The following is a 26,512-nucleotide window of genomic DNA, read 5'->3' on the forward strand; positions in this document are numbered from 1 at the left end:
TCACCCCCTCTCCCCCCCCTGCTCGCACCCTCCCTCTGCCCCCCCCAAGTCCTGGCCAGTCGGTGGCGCGCTCTGGGCGGCCTGCCGGCTCAGGGCCTCGGAGAACAGGCCGAGGAGGTTCTCGAGGCCCAGCAGGTAGCCGTCCTCCCGGTTGCCCTCCTCCCAGGCCAGGTCGTGCCGCAGGCTCTGGCCCTCGGGTAGGCCCGTGGTCTTGCCAAAGTCGATCATCCAGATGTTGACGGGTCCCTGCCGCTGGTGGATGAACAGCAGCGAGCTGCCGATGAGCTGCGGGGGCCAAGAGAAGGCAAGAGGTTAGTGGCAGTGCCCTCATCGAGGACCTCATAGAATCCTGACAGTGCAGGAGGCGGCCATTCGGCCCATCAAGCATACCATATACATAGTAACTATGTATTTACCATACATATTCATATATGGTAAATAAGCCCACATATTTACCCTCCCTGACACGAAGGGGCAATTTAGCATGGCCAATCCACCTAACCTACACATCTTTGGACACTAAAGGGCAATTTAGCATGGCCAATCCACCTAATCTACACATCTTTGGACACTAAGGGGCAATTTAGCATGGCCAATCCACCTAACCTACACATCTTTGGACACTAAGGGGCAATTTAGCATGGCCAATCCACCTAATCTACACATCTTTGGACACTAAGGGACAATTTAGCATGGCCAATCCACCTAACCTACACATCTTTGGACACTAAGGGACAATTTAGCATGGCCAATCCACCTAACCCGCACATCCTTGGACACTAAGGGGCAATTTAGCATGGCCAATCCACCTAACCCGCACATCCTTGGACACTAAGGGGCAATTTAGCATGGCCAATCCACCTAACCTGCACATCCTTGGACACTAAGGGGCAATTTAGCATGGCCAATCCACCTAACCTACACATCTTTGGACACTAAAGGGCAATTTAGCATGGCCAATCCACCTAACCTGCACATCCTTGGACACTAAGGGACAATTTAGCATGACCAATCCCTGTAACGTACACATTTTGGACTGTGGTAGGCAACCGGAGCACCCAGAAGAAACCCACACAGTCATGGGGAGAATGTGTCCTCAATAGCAGGTACTGTTTAACAGAGAGATGTGGGTGTTTTTGTTCACTTAGAGGAAATGGAGGGTCTCTGGGTCTGCCCTGCATTTATTACCCATCTCTAATTGCCCCCTCGAGAAGTGGCAGGTGAGTCACCATCTTGAACCTGCTTCAGTCCCTGTGTGGTGTAGGTACACCCACAGTGCTGTTAGGGAGGGAGTTCCAGGATTTTGACCCCAGCCACAGTGAGGGAACGGCCGATATATTTCCAAGTCGGGATGGTGAGTGGCTCGGAGGGGGAGAACTTGCAGGGGGTGGTGTCCCCCATGTGTCTGCTGCACCCCCCCCTTGTCCTTCTAGGTGGTAGAGGTGGTGGGTTTGGAAGGTGCTGTGGAAGGAGCCTTGGTGAGTCGCTGCAGTGCATCTTGTAGATGGTACACACTGTTCCTAGGTATTTGGATCACTTCCTCAGCACTGACCCTCTGACAGTGCGGCACTCCCTCAGCACTGACCCTCTGACAGTGCGGCACTCCCTCAGCACTGACCCTCTGACAGTGCGGCACTCCCTCAGCACTGACCCTCTGACAGTGCGGCGCTCCCTCAGCACTGACCCTCTGACAGTGCGGCACTCCCTCAGCACTGACCCTCTGACAGTGCGGCACTCCCTCAGCACTGACCCTCTGACAGTGCGGCACTCCCTCAGCACTGACCCTCCGACAGTGCCTCACTCCCTCAGCACTGACCCTCTGACAGTGCGGCACTCCCTCAGCACTGACCCTCTGACAGTGCGGCACTCCCTCAGCACTGACCCTCCGACAGTGCCTCACTCCCTCAGCACTGACCCTCTGACAGTGCGGCACTCCCTCAGCACTGACCCTCCGACAGTGCCTCACTCCCTCAGCACTGACCCTCTGACAGTGCGGCGCTCCCTCAGCGCTGACCCTCCGACAGTGCGGCGCTCCCTCAGCACTGACCCTCTGACAGTGCGGCACTCCCTCAGCACTGACCCTCTGACAGTGCGGCACTCCCTCAGCACTGACCCTCTGACAGTGCGGCACTCCCTCAGCACTGACCCTCTGACAGTGTGGCACTCCCTCAGCACTGAGGAAAATGACTAAATCCTTCCCCTGTGTCCCATTATTGTCTGTATTCTTTGTACGAGGCTCTTTTCCAACACCGAAACTGGATGTGATCACTCCCTGTGAGTGGGCTCTGGTATCCGTGAGCGCTATGGGAGAAAGCCTGGGAAAATTCTTGTGCTCGCAAAGCCTTCCCTCCGCAATACTAAACAGGAAAGCCCCAAACGTAATGCGTCTTTGCGTACCTCGTGAGATTGGAAGAATGGAGATTGCAGTAATGCCTCCTTGATAGCTCTCAGACGCTGCAAATAACTTTCCTGGAAAACAAGAGGATAATTGATGAATAAGACCTGCCATCTCTCCTCAGAGTGTTTGCCTAGGCAGGCCCCAAAAATAGAAGCAACTGACCCACCCTGTCAGAGGCAGAGTGGGTTAGCACTGCTGCTTCAAAGCGGCAGGGACCCGGTTTTGATTTGCGGCTCAGGTAACTGTGTCTGTGCCGAGTTTGCGTGTTCTCCCCATGTCTGCGTGGGTTTCCTCTGGGGCCTCCGGTTTCCTCCCACAGTCCGAAAGATATGCAGGTTAGGTGGATTGGCTGTGCTAAATTGTCCCTTGGTATCCAAAGGTGTGTAGGTTAGGTGGATTGGCCATGCTAAATTGCCCCTTAGTGTCCAAAGATGTGTAGGTTAGGTGGATTGGCCATGCTAAATTGCCCCTTAGTGTCCAAAGATGTGTAGGTTATGTAGATTGGCCATGCTAAATTGCCCCTTAGTGTCCAAAGATGTGTAGGTTAGGTGGATTGGCCATGCTAAATTGCCCCTTAGTGTCCAAAGATGTGTAGGTTATGTAGATTGGCCATGCTAAATTGCCCCTTAGTGTCCAAAGATGTGCAGGTTAGGTGAATTGGCCATGCTAAATTGCCCCTCAGTGTCCAAAGACGTGCAGGTAGGTGGATTGGTCATGCTAAATTATACTGTAGTGTCAGGGTAACTCTGTGGGATTACGAGAATAGGGCCTGGGTGGGATTCTGGTCAGTGCTGCCTCAATGGGCCGAATGGCCCCCTCCTGCTCAGTGGGGACTTTTTGATTCTAATATAGACTGCTGGTATGTGAAAAGTCTTAAAAAAGGACTGGGGAGTGAGCTCAGGGCAGCTGCCCTGGATGTGTTTGGTGGGGTAAGAAGTCTCACAGAACCAGGTTAACGTCTAATAGGTTTATTGGTTAGCAAAATCCTCTCTGTGGCTTCTGATGTTTGAGTGTTTGATGGGGGGACAGTGTAGAGGGAGCTTTACTCTGTATCTAACCCCGTGCTGTACCTGTCCTGGGAGTGTTTGATGGGGGGACAGTGTAGAGGGAGCTTTACTCTGTATCTAACCCCGTGCTGTACCTGTCCTGGGAGTGTTTGATGGGGGGACAGTGTAGAGGGAGCTTTACTCTGTATCTAACCCCGTGCTGTACCTGTCCTGGGAGTGTTTGATGGGGGGACAGTGTAGAGGGAGCTTTACTCTGTATCTAACCCCATGCTGTACCTATCCTGGGAGTGTTTGATGGGGGACAGTGTAGAGGGAGCTTTACTCTGTATCTAACCCCGTGCTGTACCTGTCCTGGGAGTGTTTGATGGGGGGACAGTGTAGAGGGAGCTTTACTCTGTATCTAACCCCATGCTGTACCTATCCTGGGAGTGTTTGATGGGGGACAGTGTAGAGGGAGCTTTACTCTGTATCTAACCCCGTGCTGTACCTGTCCTGGGAGTGTTTGATGGGGGGACAGTGTAGAGGGAGCTTTACTCTGTATCTAACCCCATGCTGTACCTATCCTGGGAGTGTTTGATGGGGGACAGTGTGGAGGTATGAACGTGTTAACGTGTGAAGATTCCTGCTTTGTCACGTCAGGAAGCGACGGAGAGAAATGTGTCTGGACTGAGCCCAAGTCTAAGCTTTTGTGTAATCACTGGCTATGGGGATGGAATGCTGTACATTGTAGGCTCCTTGCCAAAGCTAACACGGATGGAACAGTAATTATCTGATTACTTCGGGAGTCCAGGGTTACCCAAACATGTTCCATCACACAATCAGCCAAACAAGTTCGTGCAGGCCAGTTCCTAGAATCTCAGATATCATTCTGGAAAATAATACGAGGGCGTGACGTTCTGTTGTGGGGCTTTGACAAGTGGACACGCAAAAGGAACAACCTGGAATCTTAACGGTGGCGGCACAGTGGGTTACCACTGCTGCCTCTCAGCGCCAGGGATCCGGGTTCGATTCCCAGCCCGCCTGCGTGGAGTTTGCATGTTCTCCCCGTGTCTGCGTGGGCTTCCCTCCGGCTGCTCCGGTTTCCTCCCACACTCTGAAAGATGTGTAGGTTAGGTGGATTGGCCATGCTAAATTGCCCCTTAGTGTCCAAAGATGTGCAGGTTAGGTGGATTAGCCATGCTAAATTGTCCCTTAGTGTCCAAAGATGTGCGGGTTAGGTGGATTAGCCATGCTAAATTACCCCTTAGTGTCCAAAGGTGTGTAGGTTAGGTGGATTGGCCATGCTAAATTACCCCTTAGTGTCCAAAGGTGTGTAGGTTAGGTGGATTGGCCATGCTAAATTACCCCTTAGTGTCTAAAGATGTGTAGGTTAGGTGGATTGGCCATGCTAAATTGTCCCTTGGTATCCAAAGATGTGCAGGTTAGGTGGATTGGCCATGCTAAATTGTCCCTTAGTGTCCAAAGATGTGTAGGTTAGGTGGATTGGCCATGCTAAATTGCCCCTCAGTGTCCAAAGATGTGTAGATTAGGTGGATTGGCCAAGCTAAATTGTCCCTTGGTATCCAAAGATGTGCGGATTAGGTGGATTGGCCATGCTAAATTGCCCCTTAGTTTCCAAAGATGTGCAGATTAGGTGGATTGGCCGTGCTAAATTGCCCCTTAGTGTCCAAAGATGTGTACGTTAGATGGATTGGCCATGCTAAATTGTCCCTTAGTGTCCAAAGATGTGCAGGTTAGGTGGGTTGGCCATGCTAAATTGTCCCTTAATGTCCAAAGATGTTCAGGTTAGGGGGATTGGCCATGCTAAATTGTCCCTTAATGTCCAAAGATGTTCAGGTTAGGGGGATTGGCCATGCTAAATTGCCCCTTAGTGTCCAAAGATGTGTGAGTTAGTTAAATGTCCCTTAGCGTCCAAAGATGTGCAGGTTAGGGGGATTGGCCATGCTAAATTGCCCCTGAGTGTTAGGGGGACTAGCTCAGGTAAAGGCAAAGGGTGATGGGAATAGGGCCTGGGTGGGATTGTGGTCGGCGCAGACTCGATGGGCCGAATGGCCTCCTTCTGCACTGTCGGGATTTGATGATTCTATATAATCGAATGTTCAGTGAGGTAAAGATCACCCAACTGGCTTTAAAACAAAGACAAGATGCCACTCGAGACTATTTGACCCTCACTGACCTGGTGCAGGCTGACCTGGCGAGTCTAGGCCCTGACCCGGGGGCGGGGTTAGGCCTCACCCTCTGGAATGTCCAACGCCTCACTCTGTGTGACATCACCAGCCCCAACTCCATCACCCAATCGGAGAATGTGAGCGCACACAAGGCCACTCAGCCCATCGGCTCGGTGCTAGCCCCGGGAACGAGCTATCTAGCAAGTCCCTTTCTCGCTTGACGCTCTTCTCCCCCCCCCCCCAAGGATCCCCGGAAGGCTTTTCCTCCTTCAAGCGTTCCTCCCCCTCCCAACTCCCTCTCAGGAAGCGCCTTCCAGCTCAGAACAACTTGTCCCGCGTCACAGAAACAAATCCTCCTCGTCCGAGTTTCTCCAACAGTCCGAGAGATTAGGTGCATCGGCCGTGCTAAATTCTCCCTCCGTGTGACCCGAACAGGCCCCGGAGTGTGGCGACGAGGGGATTTTCATTGCAGTGTTAACATAAGCCTTACTTGTGACTCATAATAAATAGACTAATCTATTCCTGGCGACTCCCCGTGTCGGCTTCAGATGAAAGAGTACACATCCCTAACGCCATTCCTGGCGAGGACATCCTGATCGACAAGCCAGACCGAACACGGGGAATGCGGATCTGCTGCTCAGGTGTCGTCAGGTTCTGGTCTGACCACATTTCGAATAGCAATCATCGAATCCCTGCAGTGCAGAAGGAGGCCATTCGGCCCATCGAGTCTGCACCGACCACAATCCCACCCAGGCCCTATCCCCATAACCCCACATATTTACCTCGCTAATCCCTCTGATCTACTCATCCTGGGGCACCAAGGGACAATTTAGCATGGCCAATCCTCCTAACCTACACATCTTTGGACACTAAGGGGCAATTTAGCATGGCCAATCCTCCTAACCTACACATCTTTGGACACTAAGGGGCAATTTAGCATGGCCAATCCACCTAACCTACACATCTTTGGGCACTAAGGGACAATTTAGCATGGCCAATCCCCCTAACCTACACATCTTTGGGCACTAAGGGGCAATTTAGCATGGCCAATCCCCCTAACCTACACATCTTTGGGCACTAAGGGGCAATTTAGCATGGCCAATCCTCCTAACCTACACATCTTTGGACACTAAGGGGCAATTTAGCATGGCCAATCCTCCTAACCTACACATCTTTGGACACTAAGGGGCAATTTAGCATGGCCAATCCACCTATTGTACTGATCTTTGGATACTAAGGGACAATTTAGCACGGATGGCACGGTGGCACAGTGGTTAGCACTGCTGCCTCACAGCACCAGGGACTGGTGTTTGATTCCTGGCTTGGGTCACAGTCTGTGTGGAGTCTGTATGTTCTCCCCATATCTGTGTGGGTTTCCTCCAGGTGCTCTGGTTTCCTCCCAAAGTCTAAAGATGTGCAGGTTAGGTGGATTGGCCATGCTAAATTGCCCCTTAGTGTCCAAAGATGTGCAGGTTAGGGTGGATTTGCCGTGCTAAATCCTACCTCAGTGTACCCGAACTGACGATGGATTGTGGCGACTTCATTGCAGTGTTAATGTAAGCCTATCTATCTATCTAGACAGAGGTAGATCGGTTCTTGATTGGTGAGGGGATCAAAGGTTACGGGGAAGAGGCAGGGGAATGTGGTTGAGAAGCTTATCAGCGATGGTGGAGGGGATGCGATGGGCTGAATGGCCTCATTCTGTTCCGATCCCTGATGGGCCAAATGATTTTTGCTATCCCATCGGGTGGTTCTGAGCTCGGGAAGACTCCCCCCGCACCCCCCCACTCCCCGGCTCCTGGCCTGGCTGCTGGGAGAGAGTCTCGGACTTACCAGAATGCCCGTCTCGCCATCGGTGAACCGCACCAGGGTCTCCAAGATCTGTTCCCTGCTCTTGGTCTGCTTGAAATCCTTGTGGACCACCCCGTTGTCCATCTGCAAAGACCAAGAAAGCCCCTTTAGTAGCACGCCACAATGCCGCCCTTCGGCCCGTCGGGGGGGCAGTCTGTGATATCCCATCGAAACCGCCCCTGCCAATGAACTGCCTCCTGTGGCGTTGGCTGGAAGGCGCAAGGTTTACAGGACAGCCCAAGAGGAGGTGGTTATCAGTGCTGACGTCGGGTCCATTATGAACTAAGAGCAGGAGTGAGGCTGTTCGGCCCATCCCACCTGCTCTCCCATTCGAGGCCAAACTCATCGTAACCTCAAAGCCCACGTTCTCCGCCTAATCCCCCCCCGATAACCCTTCACCAAGAGTCTACCACCTTCCCCTGAAAAAATACTCCAAGTTTCCACTCCCACCGCCTTTTTTTAAGAGATTTACAGGCCATTCGGCCCAACTTGTCCATGCTGCCCTTTTGTCTAACCCCTAAGCCAGTCCCAATTGCCCACATTTGGCCCCTATCCCTCTATACCCATCGTACCCATGTAACTGTCTAAATGCTTTTGAAAAGATAAAATTGTACCCGCCTCTACTACTGCCTCTGGCAGCTCGTTCCAGACCCTCACCACCCTCTGGGTGAAAAAATTGCCCCTCTGGACCCTTCTGTATCTCTCCCCTCTCCCCTTAAACCCTCTAGTTTTAGACTCCCCTCCCTTTGGGGAAAAGATATTGACTATCTAGCTGATCTGTGCCCCTCATTATTTTATAGACCTCTATAAGATCACCCCTCAGAGAAAAAAGTCCCAGTCTATCCAGCCTCTCCTTATAACTCAAAGTCCCCAGTAGCATCCTAGTAAATCTTTTCTGCACTCTTTCTAGTTTAATAATATCCTTTCTATAATAGGGTGACCAGAACTGTACACAGTATTCCAAGTGTGGCCTTACCAATGTCTTGTACAACTTCAACAAGACGTCCCAACTCCTGTATTCTGAGCGATGAAACCAAGCATGCCGAGTGCCTTCTTCACCACTCTGTCCTCCACTTTCAAGGAGCTATGAACCTGTCCCCCTAGATCTCTCTGTTCTGTAACTCTCCCCAACCATTAACTGAGTGAGTCCTGCCCTGGTTCGAGCGACCAAAATGCATCACCTCGCATTTCTCTAAATTAAACCATATCTGCCGTTGGTCAGCCCACTGGCCCAACTGATCAAGATCCCATTGCAATCGGAGATAATAGAAACATCGAACATTACAGCACAGTACAGGCCCTTTGGCTCTCAGTGTTGTGCTGAGCTATGCCCAAACCCAAGATCAAGCTATCCCCACTCCCTATCATTCTGCAGTGCTCCATGAAGCTATCCAATAGTCGCTTGAAAGTTCCTAAAGTGTCCGACTCCACTATCACAGCAGGCAGTGCATTCCACACCCCGACCACTCTCTGAGTGAAGAATCTACCTCGGACATCCCTCCTATATCTCCCACCTTATAGTTACGCCCCCTAATCACAGCTACATCCACCCGAGGGAATAGTCTCTGCACGTCCACTCTATCTATCCCCCCCCCCATCATCTTATAAACCTCTATTAAGTCGCCTCTCATCCTCCTCCGTTCTAAAGAGAAAAGCCCCAGCTCCCTCAACCTTTCCTCATAAAGACCTACCCTCCAAACCAGGCAGCATCCTGGTAAATCTCCTCCGCACTCTCTCCATCCTTCTTATAGTGAGGTGACCAGAACTGAACACAATATTCCAAATGTGGTCTCACCAAGGTCCGGTATAGATGCAGCAGAACCCCACGGCTCTTAAACTCAAACCCCCTGTTAATAAACGCTAATGTTCTTCACTTTTGTGGAAGGAAGTTCCCGAGACTCCGCACCCTTTGGGAAAAGACCTTCCTCCCCATCTCCATCTGAAATGGGGCACCCCTTATTTTCAAACACTGACCCTCTCCCCTCCTCCTTCACCCCGGTTCTAGGTTCTCCCACAAGGGGAAACGTCCTCTCACGTCCACCCTGTCCAGATCCCTCAGGGTCTGAGAAATCGCGATCAAGTTGCCGCTCACTCTTCTAACCCAATGGAGAGGGGCTGAATGGCCTCCTGTCTCTGTGTAACCCAATGGAGAGGGGCTGAATGGCCTCCTGTCTCTGTGTAACCCAATGGAGAGGGGCTGAATGGCCTCCTATCTCTGTGTAACCCAATGAGGAGGGGCTGAATGGCCTCGTTTTCTCACCTGGTCTACCAGCGTTCCCTTCCCTCCCAAAGCCAGGAACCCTCAAGTGCCCTCAACATCCCCCTCACCTGCCCCCCTCGTGCCCTCACACTCACCCCCCTCGCACCCTCACACTCACTCCCCTCGTGCCCTCACACTCACCCCCCTTGCACCCTCACACTCACCCCCTTTGCACCCTCACACTCACTCCCCCTCACGCCCTCACTCACCCCCCTTGCACCCTCACACTCACCCCCCCTCACGCCCTCACTCACCCCCCTCGCACCCTCACACTCACTCCCCCTCGCGCCCTCACACTCACCCCCCTCGCACCCTCACACTCACCCCCCTCGCACCCTCACACTCACCCCCCCTCACGCCCTCACTCACCCCCCCTCGCGCCCTCACTCACCCCCCCTCGCGCCCTCACTCACTCCCCCTCGCGCCCTCACTCACTCCCCCTCGCGCCCTCACTCACTCCCCCTCTCGCCCTCACACTCACTCCCCCTCACCCTCACACTCAACCCCCCCTCGCGCCCTCACACTCACCCCCTCGCACCCTCACACTCAACCCCCCCTCGCGCCCTCACACTCACTCCCCCTCGCCCTCACACTCAACCCCCCCTCGCACCCTCACACTCAACCCCCCCTCGCGCCCTCACACTCACTCCCCCTCGCCCTCACACTCAACCCCCCCTCGCGCCCTCACACTCAACCCCCCCTCGCGCCCTCACACTCAACTCCCCTCGCGCCCTCACACTCAACCCCCCCTCGCGCCCTCACACTCAACCCCCCTCGCGCCCTCACACTCACTCCCCCTCGCGCCCTCACACTCAACTCCCCTCGCGCCCTCACACTCAACCCCCCCTCGCGCCCTCACACTCAACTCCCCTCGCGCCCTCACACTCAACCCCCCCTCGCGCCCTCACACTCAACCCCCCTCGCGCCCTCACACTCACTCCCCCTCGCGCCCTCACACTCACCCCCTCGCACCCTCACACTCAACCCCCCCTCGCGCCCTCACACTCAACCCCCCCTCGCGCCCTCACACTCAACCCCCCTCGCGCCCTCACACTCAACCCCCCCTCGCGCCCTCACACTCAACCCCCCCTCGCGCCCTCACACTCAACCCCCCCTCGCGCCCTCACACTCAACCCCCCCTCGCGCCCTCACACTCAACCCCCCTCGCGCCCTCACACTCACTCCCCCTCGCGCCCTCACACTCACCCCCTCGCACCCTCACACTCAACCCCCCCTCGCGCCCTCACTCACTCCCCCTCGCGCCCTCACACTCACACCCTCGCACCCTCACACTCAACCCCCCCTCGTGCCCTCACACTCAACCCCCCCTCGCGCCCTCACACTCACTCCCCCTCGCCCTCACACTCAACCCCCCCTCGCGCCCTCACACTCAACCCCCCCTCGCGCCCTCACACTCAACTCCCCTCGCGCCCTCACACTCAACCCCCCCTCGCGCCCTCACACTCAACCCCCCCTCGCGCCCTCACACTCAACCCCCCTCGCGCCCTCACACTCACTCCCCCTCGCGCCCTCACACTCAACCCCCCTCGCGCCCTCACACTCAACCCCCCTCGCGCCCTCACACTCAACCCCCCTCACGCCCTCACACTCAACCCCCCTCGAGCCCTCACACTCACTCCCCCTCGCGCCCTCACACTCACTCCCCCTCGCGCCCTCACTCACTCCCCCTCTCGCCCTCACACTCAACCCCCCCTCGCGCCCTCACACTCAACCCCCCCTCGCGCCCTCACACTCACCCCCCCTCGCGCCCTCACACTCAACCCCCCTCGCGCCCTCACACTCAACTCCCCTCGCGCCCTCACACTCAACCCCCCCTCGCGCCCTCACACTCAACTCCCCTCGCGCCCTCACACTCAACCCCCCCTCGCGCCCTCACACTCAACCCCCCTCGCGCCCTCACACTCACTCCCCCTCGCGCCCTCACACTCACCCCCTCGCACCCTCACACTCAACCCCCCCTCGCGCCCTCACACTCAACCCCCCCTCGTGCCCTCACACTCAACCCCCCTCGCGCCCTCACACTCAACCCCCCCTCGCGCCCTCACACTCAACCCCCCCTCGCGCCCTCACACTCAACCCCCCCTCGCGCCCTCACACTCAACCCCCCCTCGCGCCCTCACACTCAACCCCCCTCGCGCCCTCACACTCAACCCCCCTCGCGCCCTCACACTCACTCCCCCTCGCGCCCTCACACTCACTCCCCCTCGCGCCCTCACACTCACCCCCTCGCACCCTCACACTCAACCCCCCCTCGCGCCCTCACACTCAACCCCCCCTCGCGCCCTCACACTCACTCCCCCTCGCCCTCACACTCAACCCCCCATCGCGCCCTCACACTCAACCCCCCCTCGCGCCCTCACACTCAACTCCCCTCGCGCCCTCACACTCAACCCCCCCTCGCGCCCTCACACTCAACCCCCCCTCGCGCCCTCACACTCAACCCCCCTCGCGCCCTCACACTCACTCCCCCTCGCGCCCTCACACTCAACCCCCCTCGCGCCCTCACACTCAACCCCCCTCGCGCCCTCACACTCAACCCCCCTCGCGCCCTCACACTCAACCCCCCTCGCGCCCTCACACTCACTCCCCCTCGCGCCCTCACACTCACTCCCCCTCGCGCCCTCACTCACTCCCCCTCTCGCCCTCACACTCAACCCCCCTCGCGCCCTCACACTCAACCCCCCCTCGCGCCCTCACACTCACTCCCCCTCGCGCCCTCACACTCACTCCCCCTCGCGCCCTCACACTCAACCCCCCTCGCGCCCTCACACTCAACCCCCCTCGCGCCCTCACACTCACTCCCCCTCGCGCCCTCACACTCACTCCCCCTCGCGCCCTCACACTCACTCCCCCTCGCGCCCTCACACTCAACCCCCCCTCGCGCCCTCACACTCAACCCCCCTCGCGCCCTCACACTCAACCCCCCTCGCGCCCTCACACTCAACCCCCCCTCGCGCCCTCACACTCAACCCCCCTCACCCTCACACTCACTTCCCCCTCACGCCCTCACACTCACTCCCCCTCACCCTCACGCTTACTCCCCACTCGTGCCCTCACACTCACTCCCCCTCACCCTCACTCTCACTCCCCCCTCATGCCCTCACACTCACTCCCCCCTCGCGCCCTCACACTCACTCCCCCTCGCGCCCTCACACTCAACCCCCTCACCCTCACACTCACTTCCCCCTCACGCCCTCACACTCACTCCCCCTCACCCTCACTCTCACTCCCCCCTCGCGCCCTCACACTCACTCCCCCCTCGCGCCCTCACACTCAACCCCCCTCGCGCCCTCACACTCACTCCCCCCTCGCGCCCTCACACTCACCCCCCCTCGCGCCCTCACACTCACCCCCCCCTCGCGCCCTCACACTCACCCCCCCTCGCGCCCTCACCCTCAACCCTCCCTCACTCCCCTTGTCGCCACCTCCCCCTCCCCACACTCCCCCTGCCACGCGAGTTACCCTGAGTTAAGGGGTGTCCCAGTCTGGACTTCCCCTGCAGAGAGGGAGAGGGTGCAGGGTTGCCTTGTGTTCCTGGTACCATCCCCCCCACCCCCCAGGGGACAGGGTAAGGGACGGCGAGGGTGGGGAGGGGGGGTGAAATGCGGATTGACGAACCGTGATGCCCTCGATGCGGAAGCCCAGGGTGGCCGTGGAGCTCATGGTCTCCCTCCACTGCATGTAGCGTAGCTTGGTGACGCCGCCCTGGCGGTGCTCGGCCTCCGTGGGGGCATTGGGGTCCACCTTGTTCATCTTCAGGTACAGGTCCTTGCGGGTGTTGAGTTTCAGTCTGGATTTGGCCAACTCTTCCTCCAGATAGGTCCTGGACAAGTGTCGGTGCGAGAGAGAGAGAGAGAGAGAGACAGAGAACCCATGTTTAGCTTTGATTCGTATCACAAGTCGGCTTACATTAACACTGCAATGAAGTTACTGCGAAAATCCCCTGGTTGCCACACTCCGGCACCTGTTTGGATACACTAAGGGGCAATTTAGCATGGCCAATCCCCCCTAACCTACACATCTTTGGACACTAAGGGGCAATTTAGCATGGCCAATCCCCCTAACCTACACATCTTTGGACACTAAGGGGCAATTTAGCATGGCCAATCCCCCTAACCTACACATCTTTGGACACTAAGGGGCAATTTAGCATGGCCAATCCACCTAACCTACACATCTTTGGACACTAAGGGACAATTTAGCATGGCCAATCCCCCTAACCTGCACATCTTTGGACACTAAGGGGCAATTTAGCATGGCCAATCCCCCTAACCTACACATCTTTGGACACTAAGGGGCAATTTAGCATGGCCAATCCACCTAACCTGCACATCTTTGGACACTAAGGGACAATTTAGCATGGCCAATCCACCTAACCTACACATCTTTGGACACTAAGGGGCAATTTAGTATGGTGGATTAGCCATGCTAAATTGCCCCTTAGGGAATACAGCCTGGATGGGCTTGTTGTCAGCACAGATCCGATGGGCCGAATGGCCTCCTCCTACACAGTCAGGAGTCTGTGACTCTGTGCAGGAGAATAATTGGCCTCAGGTGGACTACCCGAATCTTCTGTCCCTATATAACTGGCTCGAGGGGCTGAATGGCCTCCTGTCTGTGTGTAACCCAATGGAGAGGGGCTGAATGGCCTCTTGGTTTCACTTCTTCTACCACTGTCCCCTTGTCCCCAAAGACACGAACCCTCAGGGAACACTCACACCCCCTCTTGAGGCCTTATACTAAGACCCTCGCACCCCCACACACTCCCCCCTCGTGCCCTCACACACCTCCCCCTCGCGCCCCCACACACTCCCCCCTCGCGCCCTCACCCACTCCCCCCTCGCGCCCTCACCCACTCCCCCCTCGCCCCCCCACACCCACTCCCCCCTCGCCCCCCCACACCCACTCCCCCCTCGCACCCCCACACCCACTCCCCCCTCGCACCCCCACACCCACTCCCCCCTCGCACCCCCACACACTCCCCCCTTGCGCCCCCACACACTCCCCCCTCGCGCCCTCACACACTCCCCCCTCGCGCCCTCACACACTCCCCCCCTCGCGCCCTCACACACTCCCCCCCTCGCGCCCTCACACACTCCCCCCCTCGCGCCCCCACACACTCCCCCCTCGCGCCCCCACACACTCCCCCCTCGCACCCCCACACACTCCCCCCTCGCGCCCTCACACACTCCCCCCCTCGCGCCCTCACACACTCCCCCCCTCGCGCCCTCACACACTCCCCCCCTCGCGCCCCCACACACTCCCCCCTCGCGCCCCCACACACTCCCCCCCTCGCACCCCCACACACTCCCCCCTCGCGCCCTCACACACTCCCCCCTCGCACCCCCACACACTCCCCCCTCGCACCCCCACACACTCCCCCCTCGCACCCTCACACACTCCCCCCCTCGCGCCCCCACACACTCCCCCCTCGCGCCCTCACACACTCCCCCCCTCGCGCCCCCACACACTCCCCCCTCGCGCCCTCACACACTCCCCCCTCGCACCCCCACACACTCCCCCCTCGCACCCCCACACACTCCCCCCTCGCACCCTCACACACTCCCCCCCTCGCGCCCCCACACACTCCCCCCTCGCACCCCCACACACTCCCCCCTCGCGCCCTCACACACTCCCCCCTCGTGCCCTCACACACTCCCCCCTCGCACCCTCACCCACTCCCCCCTCGCACCCTCACCCACTCCCCCCTCGCACCCTCACCCACTCCCTCCCTCGCACCCCCACCCACTCCCCCCTCGCACCCTCACACACTCCCCCCTCGCACCCTCACACACTCCCCCCTCGCACCCTCACACACTCCCCCCTCATGCCCTCACACACTCCCCCCTTACCCCCCACACCCACTCCCCCCTCGCCCCCCCACACCCACTCCCCCCTCGCACCCCCACACACTCCCCCCTCGCCCCCCACACCCACTCCCCCCTCGCCCCCCACACCCACTCCCCCCGCCCCCCTCACCCCCCCCACACCCACTCCCCCCTCGCCCCCCACACCCACTCCCCCCCTCACCCCCCCACACCCACTCCCCCTCGCCCCCCACACACACTCCCCCCTCGCCCCCCCCACACCCACTCCCCCCTCGCCCCTCACACACTCCCCCCTCGCGCCCTCACACACTCCCCCCTCGCACCCTCACACACTCCCCCCTCACGCCCTCACACACTCCCCCCCTCGCGCCCTCACACACTCCCCCCTCGCACCCTCACACACTCCCCCCTCGCACCCTCACACACTCCCCCCTCGCCCCCCCACACACTCCCCCCTTGCGCCCTCACACACTCCCCCCCTCGCGCCCTCACCCACTCCCCCCTCGCCCCCCCTCACACACTCCCCCCTTGCGCCCTCACACACTCCCCCCCTCGCGCCCTCACACACTCCCCCCTCGCACCCTCACACACTCCCCCCTCGCGCCCTCACACACTCCCCCCCTCGCACCCCCACACCCACTCCCCCCTCGTGCCCCCCCCACACCCACTCCCCTCCTCGTGCCCTCACCGTGTGCCCATCTTACAGTCCATGATACAGGGGGAGCGGAGCCCCGTTAGCAGGTCCTCCATCTGGATGAACTGCTCGCTGTCCTTCTCCACCACCCCGTAGTAAGCCGGCACAAAGGGTCTCAGCACGTCCTCCATCAGTCGCTGCAGACACCGGCTCTCATTCACACTGAACTTCTTCAGGATGTGACCAGCCTCGCTCTGCCGGAAATTCCCTGTGTGCGCCGGAGAGGGAAAGACAGACAAATCCCGGGAAGGTTAAAGTGTATTAGTGTCAAATTTTGGCTGACGTTAAGACCGCAGTGAGGTTCATGGGAAAATCTCCTAGTCGTCACAGTCTGGTGCCTGTTCGGGTAACACTGAGCGAGAATTCAGCACCTAACCTGTACATCTTTGGACACTAAGGGGCAATTTAGCACAGCCAATCCACCCTAACCTGCACATCTTTGGACACTAAGGGACAATTTAGCATGGCCAATCCACCCTAACCTGCACATCTTTGGACACTAAGGGACAATTTAGCATGGCCAATCCACCCTAACCTGCACATCTTTGGACACTAAGGGGCAATTTAGCACAGCCAATCCACCCTAACCTGCACATCTTTGGACACTAAGGGGCAATTTAGCATGGCCAATCCACCTAACCTGCACATCTTTGGACACTAAGGGGCAATTTAGCATGACCAATCCACCCTAACCTGCACATCTTTGGACACTAAGGGGCAATTTAGCATGGCCAATCCACCCTAACCTACGTATCTTTGGACACTAAGGGGCAATTTAGCATGGCCAATCCACCTAACCTGCGCATCTTTGGACACCAAGGGGCAATTTAGCATGGCCAATCCACCTAACCTGCGCATCTTTGGACACTAAGGGACAATTTAGCATGGCCAATCCACCTAACCTACACATCTTTGGACACTAAGGGGCAATTTAGCATGGCCAATCCACCTAACCTACACATCTTTGGACACTAAGGGGCAATTTAGCATGGCCAATCCACCTAACCTACACATCTTTGGACACTAAGGGGCAATTTAGCATGGCCAATCCACCTAACCTACACATCTTTGGACACTAAGGGGCAATTTAGCATGACCAATCCACCTAACCTACACATCTTTGGACACTAAGGGGCAATTTAGCATGGCCAATCCACCTAACCTACACATCTTTGGACACTAAGGGGCAATTTAGCATGGCCAATCCACCTAACCTACACATCTTTGGACACTAAGGGGCAATTTAGCATGGCCAATCCACCTAACCTACACATCTTTGGACACTAAGGGGCAATTTAGCATGGCCAATCCACCTAACCTACACATCTTTGGACACTAAGGGGCAATTTAGCATGGCCAATCCACCCTAACCTACACATCTTTTGGAGTGTGGGAGGAAACCGGAGCACCCGGAGGAAACCCACGCAGACACGGGGAGAATGTGCAGACTCCACACAGACAGTGACCCCGAGCCGGGAATGGAACCCGGGTCCCTGGCGCTGTGAGGCCGCAGTGCTAACCCACTGTGTTTTCCCGCGGAGCTGGTTTGGGATCTTACCATGCTGCCAGTCGATTCAGGGAACCTTTAACATTTCCACAATGCCTTCTGCCCCCTGGGGGTGGGGGGGGGCCAAGTGTTGGTGGTGGAGGGGAGGGTGTGGGGTCTGCCGTCAGTTACCTCACCCAAGGGACTCCAGTTCTGTGCTAACTGATGATGAATGTACGCAGTGCATAACACGCACTTGCAACAGGCACACGCACGCACAGTCAACACGCAACATGTATGTTCTATATGTACACAACATACAACGTTTACACAACCTCAAATGTGAAACACATGACATAACATAGATACAAAGCACATATATCTGCACACAAATACATGCAGCCTATACACAACACATACAATACATACATATAACATGTAACACAAAACACTTACATACAAAAGGCATGTAACACATTAACTTGTACATGTAATGTGTGCATAGCGCATGTGCACATGAAACAAACACATGCAACATATACATGCAGCCCCCACACATATGGCACATACAGAAAACACATGTGCAAACAATACCCACACATGATGCTGACGCATACAACACATGCACACACAACATCCATGCTTGGGATACGCACATGCAAAAACCATGCAGACACATTCACATTTCACGCACACACACAAACATGCAATACGTGCATATGAGATGCACACACACGTCACCCACACATGACACCAACATGCAACACACATGTACAATATGCACACACATCACCCACACTTGACACACACAGCACACACATATATAACATGCATACGCATTACCCACACATGACACTCACATGCAACACACATACAACATGCAGACCACTCACCCGCACATGACACACACAACACACCTATGTATAAATGCAGACACATCACCACACATGACACTCACACGCAACACACATATGTATAACATGCATATGCATCACCCATACATCACACTTACACGCAACACTAATATGTATAACATGCAGACACATCACCCACACATGGCACTCACGTACAACACACACATATGCAACATGCCGACACGCCACCCACACACGTAGAACACGCATGAGACCTCGCTGCTCTCACCTTCGTGGCCTGCGAGCTGGACCCATGAGTTGGATCTCCGGTAAGTCCAGTGAACAACAGTGAAGAAAGTCTTCCACGATTTAGTCTGTGGCAGGGAGCGGGGCGGGGAGAGGGAGTGGGGGTGGAGGGTGGTGGGGTGCGGGGGGGGAGAGAAAATAAAGACAGCAAATTACATTGAATCTCACCGATCTGAGTGTCGGCGGGGGTTGTGGGGGGGGTCAGTCGGAGATGTTGGGCAGTGGTGGGGGGGGGGAGCAGGGGGGGAGGGAGGGGAAAGCCAGCTGGCACTGACTGTTTGCCAAGGACGATGTTCATCCCACCACCCACCCCATAGCCCGAGGGGTCGGCACTGGTGGATGTCAGCAACACCACCCTGGCATTTGTCCCCAATCGCCCCTTCAACTTGACGGGGGGAGGCGATGGCCCAGTGGTGTTTTCGCTAGACTACTAATCCAGAAACTCAGCTAACGTCCTGGGGAACCCGGGTTCGAATCCCGCACACGGCGGAATTTGAATTCAATAAAAAAATATCTGGGATTAAGAATCTACTGATGACCCCATTGTGGGAGAAACCCACCCGGGTCACGGCGGCACAGCGGGTTGGCGCTGCTGCTTCACAGTGCCAGGGACCCCGGGTTCGATCCCCGGCTCGGGGTCACCATCTGCGCAGAGTCTGCACATTCTCCCCGTGTCTGCGTGGGTTTCCTCTGGGTGCTCCGGTTTCCTCCCACAGTCCGAAAGATGTGTAGGTTAGCTGCATTGGCCGTGCTAAATTCTCCCTTGGTGTACCTGAACAGGCACCTGGGTGTGGCTGCTAGGGGAATTTCACAGTAACTTCATTGCAGTGTTAATGTAAGCCTTACTTGTGACGCCAAAAAACTTTAAACTAAGGATAACTTTACTCTATAGATAGAGTAAACAGAGGTAAGCTATTTCCTGTAATAGAGACACGTAGGACAAGGGGCCATGGACTTAAGGTGAGGGGGGAGAGGTACAACACGGATATTAGAGGGAGGTTTTTCACACAGAGGGTAGTGGGGGTATGGAATGCTCTGCCAAGTAAGGTGGTGGAGGTAAACATGCTGGAGTTGTTGAAGAGTAACTTAGACAGGCACATGAGTGGGTTGGAAATGGGTAGATATAGGAGATCCTTTTAAATAAGGGTCATTAGCACTGGGGCGTCGCTGGTAATGTAAATGGGTATAGTATGACAATAATGTTTTTTCTCTTTTCATTCACAGGTTTTAAGTCGGTCCACCTCGTGTCCAACGAGGGGCATACACGCGATGGGTCATACTGGGGCTGCTCTTGGTTGTTCGAGATTGGCCTAGTGCTTCATGTGGTTAGTGTGCGCCTAAACTGGACAAGATACTGGGCAAGACAACAGCTCGGTGACTATCGCTGATTGCTGTGCAGACACATGGATTTGGGCCGGTGTCTGTGCGGGAGTTTGCGCATTCTCCCCGTGCTTGCGTGGGTTTTCTCCGGGGGCTCCGGTTTCCTCCCACACCCCAAAGATGTGCTGTTAGGCTGATCGGCAGGAATAAATTGTCCCTAAATCAGTTTTCCCTCAATCTGGATGGCCATAAAACATTAGACAGGGGTCGTGGGGGGAGAGGGGGACTGGTGGTGTTGAGATGGCGGCGTGGGCTCTTGGGCCTGTTTCCCGGGCTGAATTTGTTCTTTGTTCTAGGAACATTTAACTGGCAAATTCTACAAGCCTCATTTGAGTGCTTATTTCCAGAATTTTTTTTTGGTTGAATTCAAATTCCGCCATCTGCCGTGGGCGGGATTCGAACCCGGGTCCCCCAGAACATTAGCTGAGTTAATAGTCTAATACCGCTCGGCCGTCGCCTCCCCCCGTTAAGGGGGAGATTGAATCGAGGTGTTCAAGATCACAAAGCTGTGGGGGGGGTGGATGGAGGAAATGAGGAGAAAGTATCTCCCCCCGCAGTGACAGGAGAGGGGGGGTGCAATAACCAGAGTAACTTTAAAGAGAATCAGGAAAGTAGCAGAGCTGGGGAGGGGGTAAGAACATAAGAAATAGGAGCAGGAGTAGACCATCTAGCCCCTCGAGCCTGCCCCACCATTCAATAAGATCATGGCTGATCTGAAGTGGATCAGTTCCACTTTCCCGCTTTGTGTGCAGTTTTGGGCGCCGTACTTACGCAAGGATATTTTGGCCTTGGAGGGAGTGCAGAGGAGGTTTACTAGGCTGATACCGGAGTTGAGGGGGTTGAGCTATGAGGAGAGGCTGAATAAACTAGGCTTGTACTCGTTAGAGTTTAGAAGAATGAGGGGAGATCTCATTGAGACGTATAAGATGATGAATGGGATGGATAGGATAGAGGTGGAGAGACTCTTCCCGCTCAGAAAGGACAGTAGGACTAGGGGGCACAGTCTCAAGATAAAGGGGGTGCGGTTTAGAACGGAGTTGAGGAGGAACTTCTTCACTCAAAGGGTGGTGAATCTCTGGAATTCTCTGCCCGTTGAAGTGGTGGAGGCTGCCTCGCTAAATATTTTTAAGACGCGGGTTGATGGGTTTTTGATAGGAGAGGGGATTAAGGGTTATGGGGAGAGGGCGGGAAAGTGGAACTGAGCCACGACAGATCAGCCATGATCTTATTGAATGGCGGGGCAGGCTCGAAGGGCTAGATGGCCGACTCCTGCTCCTATTTCTTATGTTCTTATGTTCTTATGTTCTCCCCTGTCTATCAGAAACCTATCTACCCGTGACTTAAATATATTTAGCGAGGTAGCCTCCACCACTTCAACGGGCAGAGAATTCCAGAGATTCACCACCCTTTGAGTGAAGAAGTTCCTCCTCAACTCTGATTTAAACTGCACCCCCCCCCTTATCTTGAGGCTGTGCCCTCTAGTCCTGCTGTCCTTTCTAAGCAGGAAGAATCTCTCTACCTCTACCCTATCCATCCCCTTCATTATCTTATACGTCTCTATAAGATGCCCCCTCATCCTTCTAAACTCCAACGAGTACAGACCCAGTCTATTTAGTCTCTCTTCATAGTCCAACCCCCTCATCTCCGGTATCAGCCCAGTGAACCTCCTCTGCACTCCCTCCAAGGCCAATATATCCTTCTGCAAATAAATATATCCTTTCGCAAATAATAGAGGATCTTTTTTTTTATATACCCAGCGAGTTATTGTGAGCTGAAAGGGCTTCGGATCGCAGGAATTAGCAGCAGAAGTAGGCCACTCAGCCCGTCGAGCCGAGCCCTGCCCTGCCATTCCGTCAGAACATTGCTGATCTCTCCCTGGTCTCAAACCCACCTCCTCCCTTTCCTATCAGAAATATATCCGCCTCCTTCTCGAAACCGTTGAACGATTCGGAGTCCGCCGCGCTGTGGGACAGTGAGTTCCCCAAATTTACCTCCCCCCCCTGCGAGAAGTGGTTCCTCCTCCATCTCAGTTTTCAACCTATCGCCTCTTTTAGGGGATTTTCACAGTAACTTCAACGCCGTGTTAAGGTTTATTTGTTAGTGTCACAAAAGTGAGGCTTACGTTAACACTGCAATGAAGTTACTGTGAAAATACTCCCCCCCCCCCCCCCCCCCCTCCTCCGTGGCCACACTCCTGTTTTGGGTAACACCGAGGGAGAATTTAGCGGCCGAACCCAGCGCGTCTTTCGGGCTGTGGGGAGGACACCGGAGGAAACCCACGCAGACACGGGGAGAATGTGCAGCTTCCGCACAGGCGGTGACCCGAGCCGGGAATCGAACCCGAGTTCCCTGGCGCTGTGAGTGCTAACCCACTGCGCCACCGTGCCTTTAGTGAACCAGATGGGTTTTTCCAACAGTGGGTCATCAGCAGATTCTTAATTCCAGATACTTTTTTGAATTAAATTCAAATTCCACCATCTGACGTGGCGGGATTCGAACCCGGGTCTCCCAGAACATTAGCTGAGTTAATAGTCGAGCAATAACACCACGTCCGAGATCCTGTGACCTCTCGTTCGAGATCACCCAACAAGAGGGGAGATGTTTGGTCTACTCTCTCAATCCCTTTTATATCCCTCGATCAGATTCTACCCCCCCACCTCATCCTTCTAAACTCCAGCGCGTACAAGCCTCAAACTGTTCAATCTCTTCTCCTATGACACCCTTTTCGTCCCCGGAATTAATCTGGTGAAGCCCCTCCGAACTGCCTCCGTAATCTTCCCCCAAATAAGGAGATCAAAAGTCGGACACAACGGGTGGGATTTTTCTGCCGTGCTTCCCCCAAGACCATTCAAGGGCAACGAGCGTTGGCCCGTGTCCCACCCGTGGCGGATGGGACGGTAAAATTCTGCCCCAAGTTCCCTCGGCAAGCAGGAACTTCCAAAAGTGTTGGCGGTGAGGTCGTGGGGAGAGAAATATTCAAAGGGTGAGGTGGGGGGGGGGGGTGCGGGTGGAAGGAAAGTGACAGGGATCTAGGGGAGGGAGAGTGGGGGGGGTCAACAGGACAGTTCTTTCAAAGGCTGACACGGTCTCAATGGGCCGAATGGCCTCCCCTGTTGCCAACGTGGAAGCTACGGTGAATAAACATGGGTTACATTCGAGTGTGGGCCTGAACAAACCTGGTTACAGGCAGGAACATTTAACTGGCAAATTCTACAAGCCTTATTTGAGTGCTTATTTACATTTAAAATAGGAGCTCACTTGGGGAAAACAGATGCTCCCTCGATTAATGCTGCAAATGTTTCACTTCTTGGAGAGGGTACAGAAATGATTGGACACGAAGGGACAATTTAGCATGGCCAATCCACCCTAACCTACACATCTTTGGACACTAAGGGACAATTTAGCATGGCCAATCCACCTAACCTGCACATCTTTGGACACTAAGGGGCAATTTAGCATGGCCAATCCACCCTAACCTACACATCTTTGGACACTAAGGGACAATTTAGCATGGCCAATCCACCTAACCTGCACATCTTTGGACACTAAGGGGCAATTTAGCATGGCCAATCCACCCTAACCTACACATCTTTGGACACTAAGGGACAATTTAGCATAGCCAATCCACCCTAACCTACACATCTTTGGACACTAAGGGACAATTTAGCATGGCCAATCCACCCTAACCTACACATCTTTGGACACTAAGGGACAATTTAGCATGGCCAATCCACCTAACCTACACATCTTTGGACACTAAGGGGCAATTTAGCATGGCCAATCCACCTAACCTGCACATCTTTGGTAGAAACCCACGCAGACACTGGGAGAACATACAGCCTCTGCCCAGACAGTGACCCAAACCGGGAGTTGAACCCGGGTCCCTGGTGCTGTGAGGGAGTGTAGAGGAAGCTTTACTCTGTATCTAACCCCGTGCTGTACCTGTCCTGGGAGTGTTTGATGGGGGGACAGTGTAAAGGGAGCTTTACTCTGTATCTAACCCCGTGCTGTACCTGTCCTGGGAGTGTTTGATGGGGGGACAGTGTAGAGGGAGCTTTACTCTGTATCTAACCCCGTGCTGTACCTGTCCTGGGAGTGTTTGATGGGGGGACAGTGTAGAGGGAGCTTTACTCTGTATCTAACCCCGTGCTGTACCTGTCCTGGGAGTGTTTGATGGGGGGGACAGTGTAGAGGAAGCTTTACTCTGTATCTAACCCCCGTGCTGTCCCTGTCCTGGGAGTGTTTGATGGGGGGACAGTGTAGAGGGAGCTTTACTCTGTATCTAACCCCGTGCTGTACCTGTCCTGGGAGTGTTTGATGGGGGGGACAGTGTAGAGGGAGCTTTACTCTGTATCTAACCCCGTGCTGTCCCTGTCCTGGGAGTGTTTGATGGGGGGACAGTGTAGAGGGAGCTTTACTCTGTATCTAACCCCGTGCTGTCCCTGTCCTGGGAGTGTTTGATGGGGGGACAGTGTAGAGGGAGCTTTACTCTGTATCTAACCCCGTGCTGTACCTGTCCTGGGAGTGTTTGATGGGGGGGACAGTGTAGAGGGAGCTTTACTCTGTATCTAACCCCGTGCTGTCCCTGTCCTGGGAGTGTTTGATGGGGGGACAGTGTAGAGGGAGCTTTACTCTGTATCTAACCCCGTGCTGTCCCTGTCCTGGGAGTGTTTGATGGGGGGACAGTGTAGAGGGAGCTTTACTCTGTATCTAACCCCGTGCTGTACCTGTCCTGGGAGTGTTTGATGGGGGACAGTGTAGAGGGAGCTTTACTCTGTATCTAACCCCGTGCTGTACCTGTCCTGGGAGTGTTTGATGGGGGACAGTGTAGAGGGAGCTTTACTCTGTATCTAACCCCGTGCTGTGCCTGTCCTGGGAGTGTTTGATGGGGGGACAGTGTAGAGGGAGCTTTACTCTGTATCTAACCCCGTGCTGTACCTGTCCTGGGAGTGTTTGATGGGGGGGACAGTGTAGAGGGAGCTTTACTCTGTATCTAACCCCGTGCTGTCCCTGTCCTGGGAGTGTTTGATGGGGGGACGGTGTAGAGGGAGCTTTACTCTGTATCTAACCCCGTGCTGTACCTGTCCTGGGAGTGTTTGATAGGGGAACAGTTTGTGTACAGAGTCTGTAGCTGAGTAATTACTGTGTAATCTGGCTAGCCTGTTTTAATTGCAGTGCTGTGGCCTGGGTCACCTGCCTCAGAAACAAAGCTGTTGTTGATACTGTCTCTGGGCGTTTTGCCATGAATGTGATGCAGCGTGCAGTGTGTGCGCGCTCTGGGTGCTGATGTTATCTGAGTTGCAAACAGAGCTGCCAAACAGGAAGCTCCAGAACTCTCCGTTGCTATTTCTGTTACTGCGGAGTCTCCTGACGTAGCTCTCGAGAGCCTGGCACCATTCCAAGCAGCAGGGCAGAACTTAGAGCAGGAAATGTGTCTGTCCGAACACCTCCCAGCCCTGCAGGACAGCTTCTCGCTCAACCTCCCCCACAACACAGCACTGCATCCCCCGATCTCCCCCCCACAAATACAGCACTGACCCCCCCCCCACAAATACAGCACTGACCCCCCCCCAACACAGCACTGACCCCCCCCCCAAATACAGCACTGACCCCCCCCAACAAATACAGCACTGACCCCCCCCCTCCACAACACAGCACTGCATCCCCCGATCTCCCCCCCAAATACAGCACTGACCCCCCCCCCACAACACAGCACTGCATCCCCCGATCTCCCCCCCAAATACAGTACTGACCCCCCCCCCAAATACAGCACTGACCCCCCCCCCCAAATACAGCACTGCATCCTCCGATCTCCCCCCCACAAATACAGCACTGACCCCCCCCCACAAATACAGCACTGACCCCCCCCCAAATACAGCACTGACCCCCTCCCAACACAGCACTACATCCTCCGATCTCCCCTCCAAATACAGTACTGACCCCCCCCAAATACAGCACTGACCCCCCCCCAACACAGCACTGACCCCCTCCCAACACAGCACTGCATCCTCCGATCTCCCCCCCCAAATACAGCACTGACCCCCTCCCAACACAGCACTGCATCCTCCGATCTCCCCTCCAAATACAGTACTGACCCCCCCCAAATACAGCACTGACCCCCCCCAACACAGCACTGCATCCTCCGATCTCCCCCCCAAATACAGCACTGACCCCCCCCAACACGGCACTGCATCCTCCGATCTCCCCCCCCAAATACAGCACTGACCCCCCCCAACACAGCACTGCCCCTACCCCCAAT

General features: G+C 55.6%; 1 protein-coding gene across 1 annotated transcript; it reads right to left on the minus strand.

Annotated features, from left to right (window-relative positions):
• On the minus strand, positions 1–18,937 carry LOC145339625 (inositol-trisphosphate 3-kinase B-like). Its single transcript, XM_080184134.1, has 6 exons — positions 18,857–18,937; positions 16,222–16,435; positions 13,324–13,528; positions 7,407–7,508; positions 2,398–2,469; positions 1–285 (listed from the first exon to the last, which is right to left on the minus strand). Exons 2-6 carry the CDS (start codon positions 16,356–16,358, stop codon positions 1–3), a joined length of 801 nt encoding a protein of 266 aa, XP_080040260.1. The 5' UTR covers positions 16,359–16,435; positions 18,857–18,937.
• Between the last annotated feature and the right edge of the window lie 7,575 nt (positions 18,938–26,512).

Source organism: Carcharhinus amblyrhynchos, unplaced genomic scaffold (genome assembly GCF_965287045.1).
Source record: "Carcharhinus amblyrhynchos unplaced genomic scaffold, sCarAmb.v2.hapA chromosome_575, whole genome shotgun sequence".
Classification (NCBI taxonomy): Eukaryota; Metazoa; Chordata; class Chondrichthyes; order Carcharhiniformes; family Carcharhinidae; genus Carcharhinus; species Carcharhinus amblyrhynchos.